Source organism: Ranitomeya variabilis, chromosome 6 (genome assembly GCF_051348905.1).
Source record: "Ranitomeya variabilis isolate aRanVar5 chromosome 6, aRanVar5.hap1, whole genome shotgun sequence".
NCBI lineage: Eukaryota > Metazoa > Chordata > Amphibia > Anura > Dendrobatidae > Ranitomeya > Ranitomeya variabilis.
The window spans coordinates 33,457,696-33,482,901 of NC_135237.1; the positions used below are offsets into that span (position 1 = coordinate 33,457,696).

Consider the following 25,206-nt stretch of genomic DNA (forward strand, 5'->3'; position numbering starts at 1 on the left):
GAGCCGTCCTTCTTTGGTACAATGAAAAGATTGGAATAAAAACCTTGGTACCTTTCGTCCTGAGGTACCGGGATGATGACCCCGTCGTCCCATAGCGATTTTATGGCCTGGAAATACTGACGGACCCTTGCTCTGGGAGGAGGGGACTGAAAGAAACGAGATGGGGGAAGAGAGACAAACTCTATCTTGTAACCGACGGATACCAGATCGCGGACCCATCGGTCGGGAACTACCGAGAGCCACGCGTCCCGAAAGAAGAGTAGGCGGCCGCCAACTCTGTCGGTATCCTTTGGCGTCTGCCAAGAGTCATTGAGGAGGAGACCTGTTAGATCTGGACCCCCTGGACCCCTGTTGTCTGGGTCTGCCTCTCCAAGAGGGAGAAGGTTTGTAAGATGGCTGGGAGGTTCTGTCCTTGCGCTGACCTCTCCCGACGCCAGGTGGCGCGGAGGAAGGATTGGACCAGTTGGAACCGAAACGGAAATATCGGCCTCGGCCCTGTTGGTTGCGAAAGGGACGAAAGGTCCGTTGCTGGGGAAGGAATTTGCTCTTTCCCCCTGTGGAGTCTGCGATCATTTTATCTAGTTTGTCCCCAAACAGACGTTCACCCTGGTATGGAAGGGACGTGAGGGATTTTTTGGATCCTGAGTCCGCTTTCCAGTCCCTGAGCCAAAGGGATCTGCGGACCGTGACAGCATTGGCCGCTGCCTGTGAGGCACAGTTGGCCGCGTCTAAGGATGCGGAAACTACAAAGTCCCCCGCTCTGGCAATCTGAGTGGCCAGGTGAGAAACCTCAGGGGGTAAGTCGGCATGAAGTGCAGTAGAGGCTAAAGACTCGGCCCAATGGGACATGGCTTTTGCAACCCATGTGGCGGCAAAAGAAGGAAAGAGAGAAGCCGAGGAAGCTTCAAAAGCCGAGCGAGCCATCTGATCAATTTGTCTATCCGTGGGATGCTTGATGGACGCGCCCTCGGAGGAAGATAGAACCGCCTTTGTGGCTAGCCGCGACACTGGCGGGTCCACGGAGGGTGACTGAGACCACTCCTTAGCAAGGTCCTGAGCAAACGGATACTTCAATTGCATAGCCTTCTGACCTGAGAAGCGTTTATCCGGACGGACTCTATGGAGATCGACAATGTCCTTGAATTGAGGATGCGTGGGAAAAAACCTATGAGCCTTTGTAGTCCGCCCAAATGACACGGGATGAGCCGCCTTAGACGGGGCTTCCTCCTCTAACTGTAGAGTCTGACTTACAGAGTCTATGAGAGAATCAAGGGTCTCTTGGTCATGACGGTACTCTGGTGAACAGGACACGCTGGAAGCGTCGTCCAGAAAAGATTCCCTGCTATGATCTGGGGATGAGTGACGAGAGACTTCGCTCTCTGAACCAGAAGGCTGATCACGGACCGGAGATATTACCCTGGACCTCTTTCTATATGAGTGAGGGCTTCTGGAAACGGAACGACCTCTGGGCCGTGAGGGGTTCTTAGACCGCGTTACATCATCCTTGGAAGTACCCTGGGTAAGGGACGGCTCACGGAGGGACTGTATCGTCCTTTCCAAGGATGCCACAGATCGAGCAAGGGAGGACGCCCATGCGGGGGTACTAGGTTCAGTACATTCCGGGTCAGAGGCCGGATTATCCTGTGCCGCGGGCATTTCACAGGCAGAGCACAGCGGGGTGGTGTGACCTCGGGGCAGAGAAATCTTGCAGGAGGTGCACACAGCAAAAATAACAGAGTGGGTCTTTCCAGTCCGTTTTTGCCTAGACTGTGACATATTTGCTGTGGAGTGAGCGTACTGGCAGGGGAGAGAGGCAATCCTATTGGGTGCGTCTCACCTAGGATCCGCGGTGGCTTGGCAGGGAGATCCTGAAGCTTTCCTCCTGTCCTGAGCGCTGCGGTGCTGCAGAGCCGCCAGTGCACTTCCTGGTCCAAGATGGCCGCCGAGAAGTGAGAAGGGCGCTTCTCGGGAGCGAGAAGCGCCCAGGGAGGGGGCGTGTCGTGGGCGGGCGGCGGCATGCTTGTGGGCGGGCGCTGTAGTCCGACCCAGGCCTGGGAGCCGCCGAGCCCTCTCAGAAAGGAAACGCTGCCCAGCGGCTATAGAGCCGCACGCTGACCCGCGGCTGCAGAGCCACCCGCTGCCCCGCGGCTACAGAACCGCACGTTGCCCCGCGGCTGCAGAGCCGCACGCTGCCCCGCGGCTGCAGAGCCGCACATTGTCCCGCGGCTGCAGGGCCGCATTTAGAAGAGAGTAAGGGGGGCCCCCTGCTGCCAGCTGGTCGGTCCCCGCACTTACCTTGTGCGATGGGACCGATGCTCCATCCACCTTCACCATGATAGGGAGAGGGTGGAGAGCTACTGCCGCCATGTATCAGCCACTATATCAGTGGTGGTGCAGTGGGCGGCTGCGCGGACGCCCTGTCAATTTGTCCGGCTGTGCCCTGGCTCCAGGAGACTTAGGTGGATGATTAGTCCCCATGGTCGCCTGAGAAGGATGGAAGGAGATCGGGACGCTAGGGAACCGTCGCCACACTGAAAGGTGAGCCAGGGCTGGCATCCATCGTTGCGGGAAAGGATACAGGAGGAACGCTCCGTGTACTTGCCCGTTGTTGGTGCGGGAGAGATCAGAGCTAAAAATTTGCCTGTCGCTCCCTTCTTTCCGTTAAATCAAAAACTAAAAATTGGTGGGGTCCTGAGGACCCAAGTGCCTCCTGAGACACTAAGTAAGAACTGGCTCTGGATTGTCCAGCCTGTGGGTGTATACTGCAGGGGAGGAGTTAATCTTTTGTGTGTGTTTAACTTAGTGTCCTCCTGGTGGCAGCAGCATAACACCCATTCGTCCTGTGTCCCCCAATGATACGTAGGAGAAACAAGTTCAAGCTTTCCTGGGCATTGCCGGCTATTATCGCCGGTTCATACCCAACTTTGCGGCCATGGCTACCCCCTTGACGGATCTTACCAAAGGGAGGGATTCCGTCATGGTAAAATGGACCTCAGCGGCTGAAAAGGCCTTCCACAGCCTGAAACGGGCTTTGTGCTCTCAGCCCGTACTGGTGACTCCTGATTTCAGCAGCGAGTTTGTGGTGCAAACGGATGCTTCTGATACTGGTATTGGAGCTGTACTTTCCCAGGTCAGGGACGGAGTCGAACACCCGGTCCTCTACCTCAGTCGGAAACTGAATGTGCATGAGCAGAGGTATGCCGTGGTTGAAAAAGAGTGCCTAGCCATCAAATGGGCTCTCGACTCCCTCAAATATTACCTGGCAGGTAGGAAGTTTAGGCTGGTCACGGACCATGCCCCTCTCAAATGGATGCACCTCCACAAGGACCATAATAGTCGGGTAACCCGGTGGTTCCTTGCCCTGCAGGCTTACTCGTTCACGGTGGAGCACCGCCCCGGGGTACAGATGGGGAATGCTGATGCCCTGTCCCGAGTGCACTGTTTCAGGAGTGTCTTTGCTCGACCGGAGTGGTCTGAGCAGGGGGGGAGGATATGTAAGAGTCATGTCGGCCTGGTAGTCGGGGGCAGGTATATCTCGCCCAGGTATTTGTCCTATGTGAATTAGGCCGCTCAGTATCTTCAGGATACCGAGGGGTTAATAACTGCAGGAATAAAGGCTGACCAGCTGGAGGTTTCAGGTGTCAGCCTGGGGCACACAGAATGTCTGTCTGTGTGAGACACATGTGAGTAAGAGCTGTGCTCATGACCTGTGTTATGTTTGCTGGGTGGGAGTAGCCCCCCCAGTTGTTAGATAGGAACGTGTTTGTTTAGTAAGTGCCGGACAGGCAAGGATTTATTTTTATGATTTGTTTTCTGTATTTGCTTTCACTTTAATAAACCTGACCTGAGGTCAGTCTACCTGGAAACCTGCTGTCGCCTCAGAGTTTAATGCACAAACCACGTGACCTTTGACCCCAGCAAAGGCGATCCCGGAGTGTTTTGTTACAGGCCGCAGGGGGAAGCGGCGCGGCAGCCTGTCAGGCTGTTGCTCTGAAAGTGGAGACATTGTGGCCGCTGAGTAGTGCGGCTGCAGGAGAGCACTGCGGCCGCCGAATAAGGAGACAGAACCTGCGTCCCTAGCCGGCCTGCTCCGCAGCTCAGGAGGAAGCGATGCGATTTCTAAAATAAAGGTAAAAATCGTGAATCGCATATCTAAAGGGACCTCTGCTCCCCCACCCTGCGAGTGATCTGGGAAGAGGGAGGGGAAAATACTCACCTAAACATCCCACACCGTTACTAACCTGAGGGGAATGAGACGTCCAGGGAGCTGGTGATGGACGTCCTCGTCTCCTCCAACCGACAGGCTCTGGTGGGCGAGTGGGTGGGGGACGGAGCCAGGACCGGACTTCTGAGCACGCCTGTGTGCCAGGATCATGGTCCTGCTGAGGTATCTATGAGGATACGGGGTGGCAGTACACGCCGTACTCATAGTCCGCCTTGTGGGAATACAGGTGTGACTGTTCACCCTGTATCCTTCCGGAAAAACCTGAAAAGAAATGACGCACATTGAGGTAGATAAGGGTCTAGTGAAAGACCCGTGTCCACCTCCTACTGACACTAAGCTAAACTGAAGAGTATAATGCCAGTCGGTGGGGTGCACACTGCAGAGGAGGAGCTATCTTTTTTATTTGCATAGTGTCAGCCTCCTAGTGGCAGCAGCATACACCCATGGTTCCGGTGTCCCCCAATGAGAGGCGATAAAGAAATAAATGTTCCTAAAGGTGTTCATTCCCTATAAATCCTAATCTGTTAATAAAATATGTCCTGCGGCAACAGGCATGCACTTTATATAATATTTTGTAAACCCCATAGTCGTAATATAGATAATTATGTGCAGACCTCAGTGGCGATGGTTACCTGAGCTGGCGGCTGGATAGCTTTAAGGCACTGGAAAAGATGGATTCCTTGCGATGAAATGAGGATGGGGTTTAGAGAATGCTCAGACTGGCTGGTCGCGATGACGGCGATCTGTGTCTCCATCCGGATTATTTCCTTCATTAGATCCTTCAGAACTGAAATGCATGAAAAAAAAAAAAATAACCAAGGAGGTCAGAAAGGTCTGCAGATTAACATGATTCCCCGGCCTCCAACCAGGGGTCTCACCCAGCCGGTGGCCGCAGCCGCGATTCATTTTCAGACGGGACTTCCTGAGAAGCAAAGTGCATGGCCACCTGTCCGGTCAGATCGTAAGCCACTTTAATAAACTGCCTTAAAGGAACGGGTCAACAGTTTGGACTGTGCAAAACGTCTACCAGGGACAGATAGGAGAACGGCATAAACAGACTGATAAGCAGCGATTTGCTGGCAGAATACAGTTTTACTCCAGGGACCCCCCGCTCCTGTAAATGCACTGGAGCAAGACCCTCACTATGACGTGCACGCCGGTGTCTGTAGTGAGCGCTCCCCGTATTGACGCTGCCATTCATTGCTTGCTATAGTGGGTCCCTGGTTGGACTCTACGGCCATAAATCAGTTATATACGGTAAAACTGTATAAGAAAAGTCATAGAAGTCAGTCATTCTGCCACCAGACTTGGAGGCAAAAGACAAAACTGCTGACAGGCTCCATTTAAAGAGCATAAAACTGTATTTTTTCTAAGAATGCGGCTATACACAAACAGGCAATCCCTCCATGTCTTGCGGCTGTCGAAGAGGGCAGGACATGCAGCTGCGGGGACTCCAACATATTATTCTAGCACGCTGAAGTGCTCTATTAGCACACGAGCATGCTGAGATAACACCTTATCCGAGCACACTCGCTCATCACTATGGCTGTATAGAACTTTATAAAGCCCTCCTTTGGGCTACATATACTTTTGTGGTCGGATGGGGGAATGTAAAAGGAAAAAACGGCAATGTTGTTGTGGTTTTTTTTGCCATTTATGATTAACTAAAAATATCAGGATTACTTTATTATGGAGAAAGGGTTTCTGTGTTTTTTTTTTTAAAGTTTACTAAACTTTCGCATCAGAGTAACATATAGTATACGGTGTACGATTAAAATGCGAGCACGCTGGCCTCCTTGCTATTGTTTTACCTTACTTGGTTTGCGTTATGCTTTTATACTTAAGTGCATCCCCATCTTTGCTACATCACCATTGCTGAACATTGCATTGCTCGACTATTCTCCTGAAGTGCATGCCCATCTCTGCTACATCACCATTGCTGAACCTTGCATTGCCCGACTATTCTGCTGAAGTGCATGCCCAGCTCTGCTACATGTCTGTGGCAGAACTTTGGGTCGTCGGACTACCCTCCCGACTATGGGAGCTTTCAGTGATCCCTTATTGGACGTCTATGGCTGATTTCCTAAGTAACCCCATCTCCCACTTACCAAGAGGCTAACAAGAGGCACCGAAGATGCAAATTTAGTCATGTACCTCTACCAGAACCGAACCGAAGTCATAGTACAGGGGTTGCAAAATGTCGGCCTCCAGTGTAAACCAGGGATAATTTTGTAATTAAATGATTCATGTTTTTAGCGTAGAAATGCAGATTTACCGTAAGACACCTGCTTGCTGCGCACGGCCTCCGGGCTATGCTCCTGTTCGTGTGTTGCTGGCACACCAGCAATGTGATCCAGGTCATCCAGTAAAAGAACAGCTGGTTGCCTCCACGCCGCCTCCGCAAATCCTTCCTCCAGAGACTGGCATAAGCTTTCTAGAGTCTTTCCTGAAGGGTCACCATATAAGAAAGGTTACATGCAACTAGCAACTTCATTTTCTTATTATTTCTTAAACAGATTACCACTAATGGCTGCTATTACAGCACCAATATCTGTCTTCTGGCTACAGGATCAGTGTATTGAACCAGGAAGCTCAGGATGAACAACAAAATAAGACAAGTGCTGCGTTGTATGCAATGCAAAAGAGTGACATCTATGGACACAATGGGCCAGCGATACCCTATTCCCAGCACCCTGATGATTAGCTGACCGAAGGGGGTCACACAAAGGGTCTTACTTCTGGTATTACAGGTCAGTCTCATTCAAGTGAATGGAACGGCTAAAAGAGGATTTTCTCAGATGTTCTTCCTGGCAGTGAACTATGGCTGTATACCACTCATCATAAAGTACCTTTTAATAATTTACAGTCGATGTCCTCCACATAGGCTTCCAGGTTGTTGAACGCCTCTCTGCATAATGCCCTCGCCATAGTGGATTTTCCACAGCCCTGGGGAAAACACACAGTACATGAACGTAGGATACATGGACTGAATATTGATCATACCGCATGATATGACATGAATTCTTCTTCTCCATTCATATCCAAGGCTTTGATTTAGGCATCAGATGAACATAGATCCCGGGATGTAAAACCCAAACCTTCCTCCGATACATGCCATACAATAGCGGAGCCGTTGTAAAAGAAAAAAACATATACCACAGTCGACTGCACTACTATAGGTACATAAAAAATCCATATATACGTTAAATGCATATATATATTTTTTTACAACAGGATCCTTCAGTTAAGGATGCCATGATTCCGAAGCATTCAGATAACGTATACGTCCTAGAGTATATGTCACAGTAATTTTTCAAAAACTCAATTTTAGTAGTAAAAATATCTCTATAATGTCATTTAAAGTGTTTTGAGCTGCGCTTCCCCTCCAGGCTGCTGAGTATTTGTCCTTGATAGAGGCTGAAAAATGCTCCAGTGCAAGTACACTATATGGGTCATTTGCAGCCCAAGAGCTTCTGAAAGTGCAACATTTCACCTGCTTTGGAGGTATAAATGGGCCCCCTTACCTCTTGGGCCCTTATGTGGCCGCACATGTTGCACCAATGATATGTCCGCCACTGGTCGGACCCCTATAACACTAACTCCATCCGACCATGCACTCACTTTTTATCTTTTTCCGCCCCTTCTTCTGCACCTGCACTATGTGTAGCAGCGTCCTCCTAATTCTAGCTGTCAAATAATTCGACATCAGCCGTGACGACCAATCAACGGGCCAGAAAAGGAGGGGACATGACATTAATTTGGCAAATCCCAGTCAAGTTACCACAATGAGTGTGAGCGGTTCAGCACCAATTCAGAAGAGAAAGGTACTACAAATCTCCTTTGCATGGGTAATATCACTCCATAAGTCCAAGAAAAATCAACGTCTAAAATGTGATGTGAACATAGTAGGTCTTACCTGGAGGGACAGCCTCTCACACACTGACTAAAAATTAATACTCAGGGTGCTGCGGCCCCACGGTCAGACCCCCAGAAATTAAACACTGGCCATGATGCGGACTCACAGTCACTCCCCAGTGATCAAACACTGACCATGCTGCGGCCTCACAGTCACTCCCCAGTGATCAAACACTGACCATGCTGCGGCCTCACAGTCAGACCCCCAGAGACCAAACACTGACCGCGCTGAGGCCTCACAGTCAGACCTCCAGAGATCAAACACTGACTGTGCTGAGGCCTCACAGTCACTCCCCAGAAATTAAACACTGACCATGCTGCGGCCTCACAGTCACTCCCCAGAGATCAAACACTGACCATGCTGCGGCCTCACAGTCACTCCCCAGAGATAAAAAACACTCACCATGCTGCGGTCCTACAGTCACTCCCCAGAGATCAAACACTGACCATGCTGCAGCTTCACAGTCACTCCCCAGAGATAAAAAAACACTGACCATGCTGCGGTCCTACAGTCACTCCCCAGAGATCAAACACTGACCGTGCTGCGGCCTCACAGTCACTCCCCAGAGATCAAACAGTGACCGTGCTGCAGTGGTGTTTGCCTTAAAAGGAGTATTGCCATCTTATAAGGTGATTACGTATCGCTGGCATATGCCGTAACTATGATTAGTAGGGTTCTGACCACTGGGACAGTTACTGATCCAGAGAATGAAGAGGATGCAGCACTTCTAATTTTTCCCTGTGCAGAGTCGCCCAGGTGCCTGGCTGGGGAATAGCTGTGCAGGGGAAACACAGTAAAGGGACCCAGTTATAAAGCAGTACTGCAATCTCATCTTGAAGATTGGAGGCGACCTCAGAATTCGGACCTCCACTAATTAGAATATCCTACATATACGCCGTCACTTTATAACATGGAAATGCGCCTTTAAATGTTCTGACCATTGCATAAAACACTCGGATGCTGATACCTTTGGTCCAGATAGGAGGACGGCTCCGCTGCGTAGTCCAGATGCCGTGGAGACAAACTGCCTGGATAATGGACGTCCCATTAGACAGTGAACAATATGGTCGTAGCAGGTTGTCAGTAAGCCATCAACACCACTGTAATATAAAAGCACCTGTATATAAATCCTTCTGTATTAAAGCTGCTACAAGCCTAGAAGCGGAAGGAGCGATCAGGTGCAGGACGACCACCGACCGGGAGAAGGAAGCAGCCACGCAGAAGTAGCTAAATAATAACATGTTCTGCGTTAGCAGCCACCACTAGGGGGAGCTCACTGCATACCTATCTGTAACGTCTGAATTAACCCCTTCTCACAGTGGAGAGGATCCATTTTTCTGCTTTCATTTTTCTCTCCCTTGACTACAGAAAGAGCCATAATTTTTTTTTTCTATTTTAGGGCTTGTTTTTATTTTTTTTGGCACAAGTTGTAGTTTTAATTCGACCAATGACAAAGAAACAGCATTTTTTTTTTTATTATTTTAAAACGTTTTATTGTTAATGTTCATGATTGTTTTTAAACTTACTTATTTTTTTAAAGGAGACTTGAACATGAGATTGATTGATCTTAGTTACAATGCAAGCAATACTCCTGCATTGCCTTGTATTTTCCTGCCATCAGTTTAAGAGGTTATTCACCTTTGGGAATATTTTTAAATACATGTATTTGGGCTCTGCCCCTCTTTCTAACCCCTTAGATGCCGTGATTACTGATAACTGCTGCATCTAAGTGAGTTACACAATTGTCATCAGAGTCATCTCTGATCACAGGGATGTTACACGATTGTCATCAGAGTCATCTCTTATTACAGGGATATTACATGATTGTCATCAGAGTCTTCTCTGATCACAGGGATGTTACACGATTGTCATCAGAGTAATCTCTTATTACAGGGATGTTACACGATTGTCATCAGAGTCATCTCTGATCACAGGGATGTTACACGATTGTCATCAGAGTCTTCTCTGATCACAGGGATGTTACACGATTGTCATCAGAGTCATCTCTGATCACAGGGATGTTACACGATTGTCATCAGAGTCATCTCTTATTACAGGGATATTACACGATTGTCAGAGTCATCTCTGATCACAGGGATGTTACACGAACGATTGTCATCAGAGTCTTCTCTGATCACAGGGATGTTACACGATTGTCATCAGAGTCTTCTCTGATCACAGGGATGTTACACGATTGTCATCAGAGTCTTCTCTGATCACAGGGATGTTACACGATTGTCATCAGAGTAATCTCTTATTACAGGGATGTTACACGATTGTCATCAGAGTCATCTCTGATCACAGGGATGTTACACGATTGTCATCAGAGTCTTCTCTGATCACAGGGATGTTACACGATTGTCATCAGAGTCTTCTCTGATCACAGGGATGTTACATGATTGTCATCAGAGTCATCTCTGATCACAGTAGTCTCAGATAGGCGGTCTTCTGTATAACAGCAGGTACCATCTGCATATAGAGCAGGCTTAGTTTTTCAGTCCAATCCATACAAGTCTTTCCAAATTATACATACTCTGAGGATGTGAGAAAGGGATTAATGCTACTAGCCATACAATTCTGTATGTAAAGATCTCCTTTATCATGTCTTCTGCTTCTCCTCAGTGTAGGTATTACTGCACCTGTGCAGGCACCACGGCTGTAGTTACACCTGTGGTCTGTACGTTAAGAATTTAGAACATATTTAAAGAAAAAGAGGGATTTTTGTGTACTCACCGTAAAATCCTTTTCTCCGAGCCAATCATTGGGGGACACAGACCGTGGGTGTTATGCTGCTTGCCACTAGGAGGACACTAAGTGATACAAAGAAAGTTAGCTCCTCCCCTGCAGTATACACCCTCCTGCTGGCTCCCAGCTAACCAGTTCGGTGCAAAAAGCAGTAGGAGATCAGTAACAACATATTAGCTTACAGCATGTCATATTATATATGAGAGTATAGCATATCAGATTATAAAAACATGCATAAGCCAATACCAGGGTGGGAGCTGTGTCCCCCAATGATTGGCTCGGAGAAAAGGATTTTACGGTGAGTACACAAAAATCCCTCTTTCTCCTTCGCCTCATTGGGGGACACAGACCGTGGGACGTACCAAAGCAGTCCCTGGGTGGGGACAACATCAGATCAGGCCCTGTGTAACCGCTACTTACAAGTGCGCCATCGCGGCCTGCAGAGTCCGCCTGCCCAGACTCACATCTGTGGAAGTCTGGGAATTATAATGCTTGAAGAATGCATGCGGACTGGACGAATCCGCAAGCTTGCAGGCGTGTCTTGTCGACGCCTGGTGCCTAGAACCCACGATAGACAGGGAGATAGATGTCAGCCTAACACGGAAGGACTCCTGGATGGTGAAAGGAATACACCAGGCTAAATGGTCGATGAAGACGGCTAAACCCTTCCTGTAAACGTCAGGAAGCCTTCCCCTTACCGTCAGGAAGCCCAAGATACAGTGTCCAACCTTCGGAAGGACGCCGTCCTCGAGACATACCTACTCAGAGCACTCGCTTCGTCCGGAATATGGGGAACTGATTCCATTTTGTGGACTGGTGCTGAAAGAGATGAGGGAAGAACTATGCCCTCATAACAGTGGCAATACAATACCACCTTGGTAACAAGGGACGGGGAAGGCCTGAGGACGACCTTGCCTTGAAGGAAATAAGGGAACAAAAAGTCTGAAAGGACCCGTTAGCACCGAAGACTCGTCAGGATGAGGATATCGCCGAGAAAAAAGGGGCGACCTTCCCTAATAGAATAGATCCCAATGATCTAACGGTATGCGATAGAGAAGAACTACAAGTGAAAACTTCCTGCGAGGTGGTCCCTACTTGCAGTTTTGTTGCAGAAAGGCAGAAAAGCTACCAGCTCCGCAAGCAAACAAACTGACGTGGTCAGTGCGGATTTTCGAGGATCACTGGGGCCCTTTCTGCTTCTGAAAAGCTTTCGGAAGTAGTGAACGGGGAGTTGTGGAAACTGGTACCGCGGAAGAACCAGAGCATGCAGTGCGATGGCTCTTGGATCTCGAGGCCGAACGACAAACTCGAGTACACAGGCGATCAGTCAGGACGCCATCCGAACTACAACTGGAGAGCTCCAGTGAAGGCAGGTCTGATGGAAGACTTCCGGGTGAAGTTCCCACTCACTTGAGGCGAAACCCTGACGGCTGAATATGTTCGCAGCCCAGAGTTATACTCCTGGGATATGTACTGCCGAGATCACCGAGTGATAGATCTCGGCCCATGTGAGAATGTGAGGTACCTCGGCCATGGTGCCTGACCGTGGGTACCTGCTAGATGATTGACGTATGGCACAGCCGTGGCATTGTCCAATTGAATTCAGATGGGTTGACCCGCCATAAGGCAGTGGACCTACTGTAGGACTACCTTTCGGATCTCCAGAGCAATGATCGGGAGAAAAGGACTGGCATTGGAAGCTACTAGTAACCATTGAACCGGGAGAAAAGCCCTGGATGAAGAAGGAGCTCAGAGACTATCGTCTGAAAGTCTGCTTGACTCGCTGAAAACTAACGGAGCGAAGGAAACTGCTTCCATTGTCGTCTCCATTTTTTCCTCAGAACCCTCCCAGCAAATCGAATGAAACGAGGGGATGAGTGAGCAAGTGCGCAAGCTCCCTGTTGAAGGACCATGACCTTGTCTGGAGGGAGATATACCACCCTTCTGGAAGAGTACCGGATCATCCTCAAAAAGGATATCTGCTGGGATGGAAATGAGAAGTTGTCTAAGTCTAGCCACCAGCCCAGGTGAGAGGGTATCGCAAGTGATATAGACGACTTAGCGTAGTCCTGCAAGGGCAGGTAAACAGTCGGCCAAACAGGGCAGGACGACCACGCCTCTAGGTGCAAGAGGAACATGACAGCCGCCATGACCCTTGCGAACACTCTGGGTGCGGTAGCAAGGCCGAAGGACAAGGTCGTGACTTAAATGCTGTTCACGAATGGAAAAGCGACGGAATTTTTGAAGAGGGTAAACATCCCGAATGTCGATGGATGCCAGAAACTGCACCTTTTTCTGTTGAAGTAATGGCTGAGCAGAGGAACTCCATTCGAAGAAGAAGAACCTTGTGAAAGGTTGTTAGAAGTTTGAGGTCCGGGATCGGTCCTACTTCTCGTTCCCCTTTTAGGAACCAAGATCCCTTAGATCTAGACTGTCCCGGACAACCCTTTCACTGTTGGTCGGGGCTGTAGGAACGTACGATCCTTCGTTAGTCTCCCACTCAAAAGATTTGATTGACCAGCTGTACTGTCTTCAGGAAAGGGTTACTGGTGTGAATCAAAGTAGTTAAGGTCTCCAGGCAAGAGACCGTTGCTCTAGCAATCCATGTGGCGGCTAGGGAGGGTAGAGGGCTGGACCCGTAGCCGCAAAACGGAACAAACCAGATTTGCTATTTGACAGATCGTGGCATTTTTAATTGATGACACATCGGGCAGGGATACTGGTAGGTAAACCACAGGAGATTGTACCCGGTTAATCTGCCAAGTGGCAGAATGCGCGGCTGCTTCCAGCAGGTCATTGCAGAGTTAAAAATTAGGAACCCTCGATCCACCATCCTCTTAACAGGGAAGTGGAGAGGGAACATCCGCCTTCTTGCATCTTCTGTTAAATAGTGGTGATGCAGAGCGGGGTGCTCAGACGCCCGAAAAGGGTGCCTCTGTACATCCACAGAGTTCAGGTCTCCGGGTGGACAGGACAGGTTGTCTGGCGTTAGGCCTGGATGCAGAAGAGGATACCTGGAGGCGACACTCCGTGTGCCCGTCTGTTGATGGTGTGGGGAGATCGGCGCCCTTTAAAGGGCCTGTCGCCCTTAAAAATCAGACCAGGCATGGAGCCCCACGTAGAGGATTCTGTCCAGTGAATCGCATATCCGGACTGGATGGCAAATGCTCTACGAGGGAGTTTAGTCTCCGTATGAGGGACACTGTAGTCTAGAGCAGGACCGGAGTCCTCGTCAATGTACAGAGATTGGATGATGATATAAATAGGCGAGTCATCCTTTACTGAAACTCTGGCAAGTCCAGGTCCAAGGCAATATCCGATCCGTGTTCAGAGTCTTGTTGTCAGCAAATCCTTGGAGAGAGATCATGAAATGAGAACTTCCGTTTTGTAGATGCCTGTACGTTTCTGGAATACTCGCGGCCCCTGTTAGCCGACGGATCCCATGTAGGAGAGGGACCATGTATATCGGTCCTGCGAGCACTCCGAGCCACGGAGGGATCACGGAGGGATTCAATTTCTTGGTCAGAAATACCATGGGTTGCGGCAGTGACGAAGTCCACTGAGGGAACTAGTTACACTGGGATAAACTGGGATCAGCGGCAGAGGGCTCCTCATTTATGACCAGCTTCGGATTGGTCGTGTGCCTTTAAGACCAGGGAATACTGGTCGTGTGCCTTTAAGACCAGGGAATACTGGTCGTGTGCCTTTAAGACCAGGGAATACTGGTCGTGTGCCTTTAAGACCAGGGAATACTGGTCGTGTGCCTTTAAGACCAGGGAATACTGGTCGTGTGCCTTTAAGACCAGGAAATACTGGTCATGTGCCTTTAAGACCAGGGAATACTGGTCACGTGCCTTTAAGACCAGGGAATACTGGTCACGTGCCTTTAAGACCAGGGAATACTGGTCACGTGCCTTTAAGACCAGGGAATACTGGTCACGTGCCTTTAAGACCAGGGAATACTGGTCACGTGCCTTTAAGACCAGGGAATACTGGTCACGTGCCTTTAAGACCAGGGAATACTGGTCACGTGCCTTTAAGACCAGGGAATACTGGTCACGTGCCTTTAAGACCAGGGAATACTGGTCACGTGCCTTTAAGACCAGGGAATACTGGTCACATGCCTTTAAGACCAGGGAATACTGGTCATGCGGGTTTAGGTCAAATCTCGCAGCGAGCGAGAAGCGCCAATTCAGGGGGCGGAGCCACAGGCACGACGTGGGCGGAGCCTCGAGACTTCCATGAATAGGCCCAAGCCGGGGGCTAAATTTCTGCAGCCGGCGCCAGCGTAGAAGTGAGGGGCGTTGCTCGAGAAAATTGAGCACTTCCGTGCCAGGCGAAAAGCGCCAGGAAAAAAGGCAGAGCCACAGTGCGCTTCCGGGGTGCGGCCTACACTTCGGCCGAAGCCGGGGGCTAAATTTTGTAGCCGGCTGGAGTGTTACCTCAGGGAGGTGGCCACAGGGAAGCCTGAGACTGCCTGTGAATATCCCGCTGCAGAAGCCCATCGCTGGCAGGATCCACTCACCAACGGTGCGCGTCCCGGCATGGAGCCGCCGCGGATGTCGGGTATTGCAGCGTGGACGGTGCAGGGATAGAGGGATAAACCTCAATCCATCATCCCTTTTGTTAGGGAGGTGGAGAGGAACCGTCCGCCTCCTTGTGCCATCCTCTTTCACAGTGGTGGGACAGTGGGGGCTGCTCGGACGCCATAGAGAGGGGCCTTTGTACATCCACGGAGTTCAGCCCTCGGGTGGACAGGGCCAGTTGTCCGGCATCGGGACCGTGAAGGCACCGTCGCCCCTGAAGTGAGCTGGGCGGGGCTCCGGCGGTTGGCGGGGATTTCAACTGCGGCCTAGTCCGGCTGAAAAAGCCGGGGACTAAATTTATGGAGCCTGCCGGTGGAGCGCGTCGGCGGGCCGCAACGTAGCGCCGAATGATTGCCGCTGGCGTACCGGCCAGCGGCACCTCTCCCCAGGGACCAGGACCGCACCTTCCACGCAGGCAGCGTGAGGAAGGAAACTACTCACCACCACCGAGCAGAGATGCAGCCTCTATTGCGAGGGAATAAGCTCAATCGATCCTCCCTTGGCCGGGGGATGGAGAGTCTCTGTCCATCTTCATATGTGCCTGCCGCAGGGGACTTATGGCTGTGCCTGCCGCAGGGGACTTACGGCTACTGTGGGGACTACATGACGCCAACAGGTGAGGGCTTAATTGCGGAGGAGCCCGGATGCACATAAGAGGTATACTCTATGTGCTCGCCATCTTACAGGGGGGAGATCGGGACCATATAGGAACCGTCGCCCTAGCATAGATTAGGCGTGCCCCAGTCGTCGCAGGAAAGGTACGGGGAGGTATACTCGCCGTGCTTGCCTGTTGATGGTTCGGGGGAGAGCGGACCCTAGAAAGGAATCCGTCGCCCCCTTCACTCCGTTAATTAAAAAATAAAAATTTACAGAAAATAAAAATAAAAAATGCTGGGGTCTGAAAACAGACCCAAGTGCCTCCTACAGACACTAAGCAAGAACTGGTTAGCTGAGAGCCAGCAGGAGGTGTATACTGCAGGGGAGGAGATCACTTTCTTTGTATCACTTAGTGTCCTCCTAGTGGCAGCAGCATAACACCCACGGTCTGTGTCCCCCAATGAGGCGAAGGAGAAATGGGAATTTTTTTCATACCCCAATCTGTTCATCTGCAGGCAGGCGAGGCTTTGATCAGGTTGCTGGAGAGCGGGAGGACTGAGTGGCGGAGTGAAATCTAGATCCACCTATATAAGATAAAAGAGACTTTAGTATTACTGGTAATAGAAGACGGGGACCTATAAATGCATCATACATTGGTCTAGCCGATTAGTGCTGCACAGTGATCATTAGTCCTGAGCAATCATCACTGTGAAAAAACAGTCTCATCATGGCCGTCCTCTGCTAAAAACTGAACCTAGAATAACCTATAAGTGTGAATAAACACCTGTCCGGGTGCACGGTGAAATACTCCAGTAACAGCAACAGTACAAACGATGTCCGTCACTCACATCTTCTTACAAGAATTGCTTTTTAAATCCAGTAGTATAAAAAGCACAAACAATGGTTGAACACAATGGAACAAAAATTAAAAAGGCAGAAAATAAATATATACTCCCAGGCAACATGTTTGAGACCTGCATGGTGCTGGACCATGTACTGTAGGTCTGAAACATGTTGCCTGAGAGCGCAGCGGATATTTCTTTTCTGCCTTTTTTATTTTTGTTCTGTTGTGTTCAATCATTTTTTTATACCTTTTATACTAAAGAATCAATAAAGTAATATAAGTGTTTATTTAGGACACCGATCCGACATGTCCTAGTCATCTCCCCCTCACATTGTATTGAGCCCCTCGTTACCAGCACTGGGCACAACTTCTCTAATAAATGATCTTACTTGATATTTACATAAATTTTAGTCTTCTGTAGGAAATCTTGACATAACATGTATATTTCGTCCGGTCTCGCCGATTCTGAAGAATCGTGTGGAATAAATGAGAATTCTGCAATTTCTATAGCAAAAAAAAAAAAAAAGAACATTTAAAGGGGATCATCATTTATCATTTTTTCCCACCTCCCTATTGTAAAATAACCTCTCAGATCTGTCCTCCATCTTTTCCTGGCTCCAGCACCTACACACGTCTCTGGGCGGTCCTTCGGTGCTGTCCGTGTGACCCCTGTAAACTACATTTCCCACAGTCCCTTGCTTCTTTCTCCAGGCTCCTGCTGTCCCCCATGCACAGATGACATTAGCTGCTCCTCCAGCTGCTCTGTGATCTGGTAATGGCCCCCGGGGCACAGCTGAGCGTAGTGCCTAATATTAGATCCACACATGTGATTATAGTCTGTCTCTACCATGTCCACCCAGTGTGGTGAGGACGGAGCAATCACCAATTCACTAGGATATTCAGCCAATGAGCTGTGATTGATATTCAGGGAATATCCCTTTAATGACAGGTCTCCCCACAGATCACAGCTGACGATGATTACGGGGGTCTCAGAAGGAGGACACTTTGATAATAGATTATTAAATACCGAAGAGTCTTAAGAAAAACGGGGATTGTCCAAAGCAGACAACCTCTTTAGGTAGTATGAATAAAGCACAGGCAGAAAGAAGCCACTGTCCTGGGATCCACCGCCGGCCTCCACCATGAGCTCCGGACCAAAACATGCTTCATAAAGGGACTGTCTCACTAAGTCAACTCTCCTATTAAAGTACATGGACACAGGTGTGTGAGTATGATATGGAGGTATTATTTGGGCACTGCATGGAATTATTATTTTGGCGTTATATGGTGATATTATTTGGGCACTATATGGAGACATTATTTGCGCACAATGGTGGTATTATTAGGGTGCTATATGATGGTATTTCTTGGGTGCGATATATGGTGGTATTATTTGGGCACTGTATGGAGGTATTATTTAAGCACTGTATGGACATATTTGAGCACTGTATGAAGGTATTATTTGAGCAATTTTATGGAGGTATTATTTGAGTACTGTATAGAGGTATCTGAGCACTGAATGGAGGTATTATGTGAGCACTGTGTGGGGCAATTTGGACACTGAATTGAAGTATTATTTGAGCAATGTATGGAGATATTATTTGAGCACTGTATGGGGGTATTATTTGAGCACTGTATGGAGGTATTGAGTACTGTACAGAGGTATCTGAGCACTGTATGGAGGTATTTGAGCACTGTGTGGGGCAATTTGGACACTGCATTGAAGTATTATTTGAGCACTGTATGGATATATTTGAGCAATGTATGGAGGTACTATTTGAGCACTGTATGGGGGTATTATTTGAGCACTGTGTGGGGCAATTTGGACACTGCATTGAAGTATTATTTGAGCACTGTATGGGGGTATTTGGACACTGTATGGAGGTATTTGAACACTCTATGGACATATCTGAACACTGTATGGAGGTATTATTTGAGTATTGTATAGAGGTATCTGAGCACTGTATGGAGGTATTATTTGAGTACTGTATAGAGGTGTCTGAGCACTATATGGAGGTATTATTTGAGTACTGTATAGAGGTATCTGAACACTGTATGGAGGTATTATTTGTGTATTGTATAGAGGTATCTGAGCACTGTATGGAGGTATTATTTGACTACTGTATTGAGGTATCTGAGCACTATACTGTATAGAGGTATCTGAGCACTCTATGGAGGTATTATTTGAGTACTGTATAGAGGTATCTGAGCACTGTATGGAGGTATTATTTGACTACTGTATAAAAGTATTATTTGAGTACTGTATAGAGGTATCTGAGCACTGTATGGAGGTATTATTTGAGTACTGTATAGAGGTATCTGAGCACTATACTGTATAGAAGTATCTGAGCACTCTATGGAGGTATTATTTGAGTACTGTATAGAGGTATCTGAGCACTGTATGGAGGTATTATTTGAGTACTGTATAGAGATATCTGAGCACTGTATGGAGGTATTATTTGAGTACTGTATAAAGGTATCTGAGCACTGTATGGAGGTATTATTTGACTACTGTATAGAGGTATCTGAGCACTGTATGGAGGTATTATTTGAGCACTGTATAGAGGTATCTGAGCACTGTATGGAGGTATTATTTGAGCACTGTATAGAGGTATCTGAGCACTGTATGGAGGTATTATTTGAGTACTGTATAGAGGTATCTGAGCACTGTATGGAGGTATTATTTGAGTACTGTATAGAGGTACCTGAGCACTGTATGGAGGTATTATTTGAGTACTGTATAGAGGTATCTGAGCACTATACTGTATAGAAGTATCTGAGCACTCTATGGAGGTATTATTTGAGTACTGTATAGAGGTATCTGAGCACTGTATGGAGGTATTATTTGAGTACTGTATAGAGATATCTGAGCACTGTATGGAGGTATTATTTGAGTACTGTATAAAGGTATCTGAGCACTGTATGGAGGTATTATTTGAGTACTGTATAGAGGTATCTGAGCACTGTATGGAGGTATTTGAGCACTGTATGGAGGTATTATTTGAGTACTGTATAGAGGTATCTGAGCACTGTATGGAGGTATTATTTGAGTACTGTATAGAGGTATCTGAGCACTGTATGGAGGTATTATTTGAGTACTGTATAGAGATATCTGAGCACTGTATGGAGGTATTATTTGTGTATTGTATAGAGGTATTTGAGCACTGTATGGAGGTATTATTTGAGTATTGTTTAGAGGTATCTGAGCACTGTATGGAGGTATTATTTGAGTACTGTATAAAGGTATCTGAGCACTGTATGGAGGTATTATTAGAGTACTGTATAGAGGTGTCTGAGCACTGTATGGAGGTATTATTTGAGTATTGTTTAGAGGTATCTGAGCACTGTATGGAGGTATTATTTGAGTACTGTATAAAGGTATCTGAGCACTATATGGAGGTATTATTTGAGTACTGTATAAAGGTATCTGAGCACTGTATAGAGGTATTATTTGGGCACTGTGTAAAAGATCTCAGGGTTATTCAGTTTTCTCTGTATGTTCTGGAAGAAGTGCTTTGCATACAATGACTTGTCAAAGAGCCTTTACAGACCTTAATGTGGTCTGGACTCAAATCCTCTATATATGTACGGTATCTGAAATATAAAAGTTTCATCTCCATATAAACCAGATCCAAAACATTTAATAATAAATAACCTTTTTTTTCTGATAAAAAGTCTTCACCTATCGGCGATATATTTTGTACCAGAGATAAAGGTGCCCCACTGGGGAGAAAAAAATGTCAATCAGCCGATCTGTGTGCGTCCCTGAGACTGGGCCCCACTGATCAGCAAGCTGCCATCTATCCTGCAGTAGAGGTTAAAGGGATTGTCCAGTGAGAACAAGTTATGTTACAGATATTCAGGGCAATAAATTATAAAACATTCTCTTATTACTTGCCTTCACAAAGAGAAAGCTGCGCAGTGTCTGTTTTCCCTGAAATCCACGGCGAGGATGAGGTAGTGTGCGAGTGCAGCCACGAGTTGAACGCAGCTTTTATTTCTTCGGCTGTAATGTCTTTATCCTTTAAAAGACAATTATTACGATATTAAAAGTGATTTTAGGTTTTATCATTTCTATGATTGCTGAAATCTTAATAATCTGAATAACGTGGCCCAGGAAAAGAACGGTAAAGAAAATTAAACCTTCAGATAGCGATCTCGCCAAGGGTAATTAAGCCACTGACCTAAACACATAAATACACTTAGCACTGCTGGATCACAGAACCCACAGTCTTACAAGGAATGTCTTTCCTCCATGCTTTACACTGCATCCTTTTAGAATATTCGGGCATCTCGGTTAAATTTGAAAACAGATTTTTTTTTTTAAATTAATTTCTCTCACTTGCTATTACCCGAAAACTTAGTATCTGTGATCCAGTCACTCACCAAGCACTGCTTGGGTTGCAGCGTGATCGATGAAGGGATTTTGGGCCGGGGTTCCATTGACTGTATCCTGACGGCAGAGGATATATTAACATTCAAGTTCTTTCTTAATCTCTCAGGAATCTGCATGAAGACAACATATAGGAAAAACAATCATACAATCAAGAAACACAATACTGTCATATCATATCACAATGTGTATGCTGCCACATCTAGTTACTCTGTCCTTCCCCCTTACTTTACACTGCAGCTCTGCTTGCTCTGCTACTATGATAGGAAATGTCCTGTTCTATAATATACAGACAACTCACTGATAGGAATGGGCACCATGTAACGCTTCATTTTCCCTGTGGTGGCAATGCAAAAAAAGTGAACCAGGTTTGCAGAAGTATTACGGGTGACCGCTGGGGGAGCCGAACAAAAGGCATAGTCCAGCGGCCATGTCAGTAGTCTGTGACCAGACTAGACTGCATGGGAGCCATGTGAACCACTTCCTCGGCCGCTACCTCTTCTGATTAGTAGATCTGGCGCAACGTCACGCAGCAATAATGGCGTTGCGCTGGGCCTACAAATTATGAAAGACGCCGGGTGTTCCTGAAGGTAGGAGGCTCCTGTCGAGAGGCCAGTGAACACTGATGTCACTGATTGACCAAGGTCATGGAGATCGAATTGATCATCTCTGCAAATGTAAACATTTAAAAAAAAAATATATATATATATATATATATATATATATATATATATATATATATATATATATATATATATATATATATATACATATCTGCAGAGATCAGAGCTATCTCCGGTCCCTCCTGTCTCTAGAGGCAGGTGCCGGCTGTAAAGCACAGTCAGCACCAACCCTTTGTAGTGCAGGCTCAGCTCCTGAATCCACTCCATGACATCAGACTACATCTTGGATCAGGAAGGGGATAAGGAACCCTGTAAACCGCTATACTAGACAGCGACTTATTTATCAACGAATATTGGACGGCCGATGTAGTCACTGACCCAAACTTTTGCAATATGTGTATTTCCATTTCTGGTGTCATAGTCAATGACGTCTTTGATATCGTCAAACCCGTGCCACACAATCTTCACCACGGCTTCAGGTATCTGCGTGGTCTCCTCATTCCTCCCGTCAGATCGCTCCACACTCGACTTGCTACTCTTTTTCTTTCGTCTCTTAGGAGAAGGGATTTCGACAATTGTCCCATACGATACAACCACGTCTGGAAGTAAACCTGGAGGCTCTGGATACCATAGAAAAACCTGAACCGTGTTCTCATCTGTATGGTCTAGGAACGCTCGGCTATTTCTTATGATGGGAGGAACATGGCGGGAGACTCGGAAAACCGCTCCTAGGCTAACGCTTTTCAGCACAGTCCTCCCAAAGACGTCCTTATCGAGGCCACGATGAGTCCGAGAGGGATTTTTTCCCAAAGCCCAAGAAAACAGATTTCCTAAAGAGTCCCATACACTGGAGACCTCCGGAGGGGGCATTTCAGAGGTTTCACTCCTGTCTTTGAGTGATGACGTATCGCTGCTACTTGTGGTTCCATGAGTTGTTCTATGGGATCCAAGATCATATTCTGCAGGGGGCAAATGTGACAAAACATTCTCAGAAGTTCTGTTTTTCGGAGTCACGATTAACTCTGTCAGAGGTTCCAGTCGGCCATAACTTGCAGCTGGAGTCAAAGCTCCTGCAGAGAAAAATAATTTTCATAACTGTAAAATGTTTTTACTCCCACCTTGTTTATATAGTGCCAACATATTCTGCAGCGCTGTACAGAGATTACCATCACCCCCTCAATCATTAAATACCTTCCTACAAACGCACAGTGGTGACATCATATGTGTGTTATCTCCTGTATATAGAGGTCATTATACAGGAGGAGGTGAGCTGTGACATCACCTATTGTGAATGGTGGATCCTGTGTTATCTACTGTATATAGAGATGTTATCAGTGATTGTACAGGAGGAGGAGGTGAGCTGTGACATCACCTATTGTGAATGGTGGATCCTGTGTTATCTACTGTATATAGAGGTGTTATCAGTCATTGTACAGGAGGAGGAGGTGAGCTGTGACATCACCTATTGTGACTGGTGGATCCTGTGTTATCCCACTGTATATAGAGGTGTTATCAGTCATTGTACAGGAGGAGGAGGTGAGCTTTGACATCACCTATTGTGAATGGTGGATCCTGTGTTATCTACTGTATATAGAGGTGCTATCAGTCATTGTACAGGAGGAGGAGGTGAGCTGTGACATCACCTATTGTGAATGGTGGATCCTGTGTTATCTACTGTATATAGAGGTGTTATCAGTCATTGTACAGGGGGAGGTGAGCTGTGATATCACCTATTGTGAATGGTGGATCCTGTGTTATCTACTGTATATAGAGGTGCTATCAGTCATTGTACAGGAGGAGGAGGTGAGCTGTGACATCACCTATTGTGAATGGTGGATCCTGTGTTATCTACTGTATATAGAGGTGCTATCAGTCATTGTACAGGAGGAGGAGGTGAGCTGTGACATCACCTATTGTGAATGGTGGATCCTGTGTTATCTACTGTATATAGAGGTGTTATCAGTCATTGTACAGGAGGAGGAGGTGAGCTGTGACATCACCTATTGTGAATGGTGGATCCTGTGTTATCTACTGTATATAGAGGTGTGATCAGTCATTGTACAGGAGGAGGAGGTGAGCTGTGACATCACCTATTGTGAATGGTGGATCCTGTTATCTACTGTATATAGAGGTGTTATCAGTCATTGTACAGGAGGAGGAGGCGAGCTGTGACATCACCTATTGTGAATGATGGATCCTGTGTTATCTACTGTATATAGAGGTGTTATCAGTCATTGTACAGGAGGAGGTGAGCTGTGACATCACCTATTGTGAATGGAGGATCCTGTGTTATCTACTGTATATAGAGGTGTTATCAGTCATTGTACAGGGGGAGGTGAGCTGTGATATCACCTATTGTGAATGGTGGATCCTGTGTTATCTACTGTATATAGAGGTGCTATCAGTCATTGTACAGGAGGAGGAGGTGAGCTGTGACATCACCTATTGTGAATGGTGGATCCTGTGTTATCTACTGTATATAGAGGTGCTATCAGTCATTGTACAGGAGGAGGAGGTGAGCTGTGACATCACCTATTGTGAATGGTGGATCCTGTGTTATCTACTGTATATAGAGGTGTTATCAGTCATTGTACAGGAGGAGGAGGTGAGCTGTGACATCACCTATTGTGACTGGTGGATCCTGTGTTATCCCACTGTATATAGAGGTGTTATCAGTCATTGTACAGGAGGAGGAGGTGAGCTGTGACATCACCTATTGTGAATGGTGGATCCTGTGTTATCTACTGTATATAGAGGTGTGATCAGTCATTGTACAGGAGGAGGAGGTGAGCTGTGACATCACCTATTGTGAATGATGGATCCTGTGTTATCTACTGTATATAGAGGTGTTATCAGTCATTGTACAGGAGGAGGAGGTGAGCTGTGACATCACCTATTGTGAATGATGGATCCTGTGTTATCTACTGTATATAGAGGTGTTATCAGTCATTGTACAGGAGGAGGTGGTGAGCTGTGACATTACCTATTGTGAATGGTGGATCCTGTGTTATCTACTGTATATAGAGGTGTTATCAGTCATTGTACAGGAGGAGGTGGTGAGCTGTGACATTACCTATTGTGAATGGTGGATCCTGTGTTATCCCACTGTATATAGAGGTGTTATCAGTCATTGTACAGGAGGAGGAGGTGAGCTGTGACATCACCTATTGTGAATGATGGATCCTGTGTTATCTACTGTATATAGAGGTGTTATCAGTCATTGTACAGGAGGAGGTGGTGAGCTGTGACATCACCTATTGTGAATGGTGGATCCTGT

General features: G+C 47.2%; 1 protein-coding gene across 2 annotated transcripts in view; it reads right to left on the minus strand.

Annotated features, from left to right (window-relative positions):
- Positions 1–25,206, minus strand: part of PEX1 (peroxisomal biogenesis factor 1) — an 81,600-nt gene that overhangs the window by 36,197 nt on the left and 20,197 nt on the right. For both annotated transcript variants that reach the window (XM_077268182.1, XM_077268181.1), the window contains exons 5-13: positions 22,308–22,999; positions 21,300–21,419; positions 20,812–20,935; positions 17,314–17,417; positions 16,565–16,653; positions 9,109–9,241; positions 7,075–7,171; positions 6,501–6,671; positions 4,858–5,012 (exon numbers count right to left, since the gene is read on the minus strand). In XM_077268182.1, the coding sequence (XP_077124297.1) occupies positions 4,858–5,012; positions 6,501–6,671; positions 7,075–7,171; positions 9,109–9,241; positions 16,565–16,653; positions 17,314–17,417; positions 20,812–20,935; positions 21,300–21,419; positions 22,308–22,999 (1,685 nt within the window). The remainder of the gene's footprint in view (positions 1–4,857; positions 5,013–6,500; positions 6,672–7,074; positions 7,172–9,108; positions 9,242–16,564; positions 16,654–17,313; positions 17,418–20,811; positions 20,936–21,299; positions 21,420–22,307; positions 23,000–25,206) is intronic.